Source organism: Octodon degus, unplaced genomic scaffold, assembly GCF_000260255.1.
Source record: "Octodon degus isolate 3935 unplaced genomic scaffold, OctDeg1.0 scaffold00031, whole genome shotgun sequence".
Taxonomy (NCBI): domain Eukaryota; kingdom Metazoa; phylum Chordata; class Mammalia; order Rodentia; family Octodontidae; genus Octodon; species Octodon degus.
Genome location: NW_004524607.1, coordinates 360,132 through 363,978, shown reverse-complemented (window position 1 = coordinate 363,978; position 3,847 = coordinate 360,132). Strand labels below are relative to the sequence as shown.

Below are 3,847 nucleotides of genomic sequence, written 5' to 3'. Positions count from 1 at the left end.
AATTTGAAAGGTGAAAATGAACAACTAAAAAGAAATGCTGATATGATAAATGAAAAGCTAAAATCTCTAGAACAGGAACATAAAAATAATATCACCAAACTTGCAAATGAAATCAAAATCAAAGAGGAGGAACATAAGAAAGAAATAAGCAGACTTTATCAAGATATGCAAAGAAAAGTTGAATTAAGTGAAGAAAAGCACAAAGATCTAATAAAGAAAAAAGAGATGGAAATTTCAGAGTTAAATGCAAAGTTAGTAACTCAAGAAAAGGAAAAGCAAAATGAGATAGGCAAACTACAGCTGGAGTTTGATGCCAAACTAGCAAGAGTTCAGACTAAATCAAAATCCTATCCAGATTCTACTATTTCCCCACAAAGTATCTACAGAAGGAAGCTTCAACATCTTCAAGAAGAAAAAAACAAGGAAATTGCAATTCTTCATAATACCATTCAGGATTTGGAGCAGCGCCTTTCTATCAGCAAAGACTCTCATCTTAAGCGTAGACGATTTTGAGTATAACAGTAAATTCATTAATTACTGTTTACTTTTTTAAGAGCAACTGAAAATTTCACTTACATTTTCAACATACGTCTAAATAATAAAAAAGAGACAGCTTTAAAAAAAAAGATGAGCAGAAATTGATAATTATACAAACTCTTCTGCAGATATACCTAAATATATCTTTTTTCCTTCTTTCATTTGTCCTTTTCCTCATCCCAATTTTTCTTTCCCATTGAAAAAATTATTTCGCTTTCACAGTATCTGTTGTACCTTTTAGATTTTAATTACCCTTTCAGGTCCTCACACCAGTGAGATAATACGGTGTTTGCACATGTGGATCTGATTTATTTCACTTAACAATATAATCTCTAGCTGCACCCATTTATCTACAAAAGCCTCAAATTTATCTATTTTTATAGCTGAATAATACTTCATTGTGTAAAAAATGGCATACCTTTTTAATCCATTCCTTACTTGATGGGCATTTGGGTTGCTTCTAAGATTTAGCTATGATAAATTGCACTACTATAATCATAGGTGCACACATATCACTGTGGTATGATGATTTCAGTTCTTGTAGAAAAATATCTAGAAGGGGAATATCTGGCTTGAATGGGACTTCCAATCCTACATTTTGAGGAATCTTCATACTGATTTCCATAATGGTTGTACCAGTCTGCACTCCTACCATCAGTGGAGAAGGGTTCCTTTTTCCCAGAAGCCTCTCCAGCATTCATTATTGGTTGAGTTCTTTTTATAATTTATTTTTTATTTTTGTATTTGTAGTGTCTCACTATACAACTCAGACTCATAACGATCCTCCTGTTTTCAGCCTCCCCAGCACTGGCATACAGGCATCTGCCACCATGCCCACACTTGCTTGCTGGCTCAGCACACCCAGGGGCGGGGCCAGCACAGCATGGGGTACCAGGCATGAAACCCCTGTCCCTGGTGCTTGTAACCTCATTGGTTGACCATAGTTTTGTCCCACCTCATGCCCACCTAAGTGAGTTCCCGTGTTCTCTGCCACCTTAGACCCGCCTCACCACATGGTTTTCCTCTATAAAAGTCCCTGGAAGAGACAGCTTCCTGGGGATCACACACTTGGGGCCCCCCTTCTGTCCCTCTCTGGGACAGCTTTCTTTCCCCCAATAAGTATATTCTGCTCATAACCTCCATTTGTTCCTAAAATTCATTCTTTGGTTTTAGAGAACACAAACTCATCCCAGATACTTTTCAGGTGAGGAGTTTCATTTTTCCCCTATATGATTTGGAGGTTCCCTATATCATTTGGAGGTCCCCCACCAGAGATCATTTGTTCCCTGTATCACTGGGAACGAGTTCATGTTCTCTAAAACTGAAGAATGAATTTTAGGAACAAATGGAGTTTATGATAATATATTGATTGAGGGGAAAGAAAGCTCCCATGTGAGAGACAGGAGGGGGACCCCGAGTGGATGGTCCCTGGAAGCTGTCTCTTCCAGGGACTTTTATAGTGTAAAACCATGTGGGTCTAAGGTGGAGAACATAACAACTCGCTTAGGTGGGTATGAGGTGGGACAAAACTATGGTCAACCAATGAGATTAGAAGCACTATTGCTCAGATAAAATTGATTAAGTCCAGGACCAAATGGGGAAGCAAGTCACATAGCAAGTGGGCACAAATATAGCATAGGACTTTGTCCAGTAGCTAGCTGGTAGTAGTTGGATTAATGATTCTTCTGGCCTTCCTCAGGGTGATGATCAATCCTGGACGCTAATCTTTAGGGAAGTGAGCATTTGTTTGATCCTTGGTCTTCAGGTCTGGCCCACAGCAGGGGCATCCATCTCTCATATCTTGTCTTATCTCCTTCAAGGGCCTAGCCCTGTCTGACTACCTATAATATTTCTATCTAACTCAGCTGTCTGCAACATTATTGGCCTTAATTCCCAGGGCTGCACTTTTCTTCTTTACCAAGTGGTTGTTCGCCAGGTGTCTTGATTCTAGGTCTCAAGGAGGCTGCATTTTGCTGCCAGAATTTCCTCTGCCATTTTATCTCCCTATTAAGTTTTATAGTAAGTATAGATTTTGGATTTATACAACACAATCAAGATATAGAATTTTTCTGTTGCCACAATCTCTTTGTGCTATGCTTTCATTATAACTAAATTATTTCCAAATGTAGGCAATCAGACTGGGCTGGATCCTGGAAAGGTCAGAGCTGAAGACAACTGTGGCCTGAGGCACATTCACTAAAGGACAGGGTTCAAGAAAAAGAGGAAGACTGCACCCACATTCTTCCCCTAGGGATGAGCAACAGTAGCTGATATTCTAAATGGGCATCAATCACTGTGGGTCCCGGACCAAAACCTGCTTAACTCACCACTTCTAAAAAAGTCCTTATCCATGCCTTGTGCACCTGCTACATGACTTGCTTTCCAAGTTGTTCCCCACTTAATATTACCTAAGCAACTATACTTGTTTTAATCTTATTGGTTCACTATAGTTTTGTCCCACTTCACACTCATCTTGTGATTTTCCACTGGATCAGTATTACCTAAGCTATTATACTTGTAATTGTGTTGGTTCATTATAGTTTTCTTCCACTGTCCACCTGCTTCACCTCATGGTTTTACTCCTTAAATGTCCCTTGAGAAGCAGAATCTCTGGCAACCCACTTGAGATCCCTTCTGTCTTTTCTTTCTTTCTTTCTTTTTTTTTTTTTTTTTTTGGCAGTGCCAGGGATTGAACTCAGGACTTTGCACTTGCCAGGCAAGCACTTGTTCTACTGAGCTATCTCCCTGGCCCCTTTCTTTCTTTTTTTTTTTCCCAATAACCACAAAGGGATATAAATATTTTATTTATGTATTTATTTATTTATTTTGGTGGAACCAGGGATTAAACTCAAACCCTTGCGCTTGCCAGGGAAGCGCTTATTCCACTGAGCCATCTCCCTGGCCCTGTCTTTCTTATATAAATGCTTTTCTTTCTTTCTTTCAGTAAATACTTTCTACTCTAAACAGTCATTGTTCCTAGAATTCATTCTTTGGTTCTAGAGAACATAAACTCATATTGCACATCTAGCAGGTTGGGAGTTGTATTTCCCATACATTATTTGGAAGACCTGTATCATCCCTATATCACTTTCAGGTTATCTAGATTTTTTCTTTGTATTCCAGGGAAGCAAGATGGACGGATTCATTGCTACAAACTCTGGAAAGAATTGTCCCCTGAGAGCTGGCTCTAGCAACTTCCACAAATTCAAAATTTTTAAATAGGTTAAAATATTGTTTAAAAATTGAAAAATTAAATTTTCTAGATTACTTTCACAGTTTTTGGGTGGTGGTACTAAGGATTGAACTCAGG

At 38.7% G+C, this 3,847-nt stretch overlaps 1 protein-coding gene across 1 annotated transcript in view; it reads left to right on the top strand.

Annotated features, from left to right (window-relative positions):
* Nucleotides 1-619, top strand: part of LOC101568932 (coiled-coil domain-containing protein 152-like) — a gene marked incomplete at its 5' end in the record, with an annotated part of 4,438 nt that extends 3,819 nt beyond the window's left edge. Inside the window, one exon of the mRNA XM_012514371.2 lies at nt 177-619. Coding sequence (XP_012369825.2) covers nt 177-513 — 337 coding nt within the window. The remainder of the gene's footprint in view (nt 1-176) is intronic.
* Nucleotides 620-3,847: the final 3,228 nt, after the last annotated feature.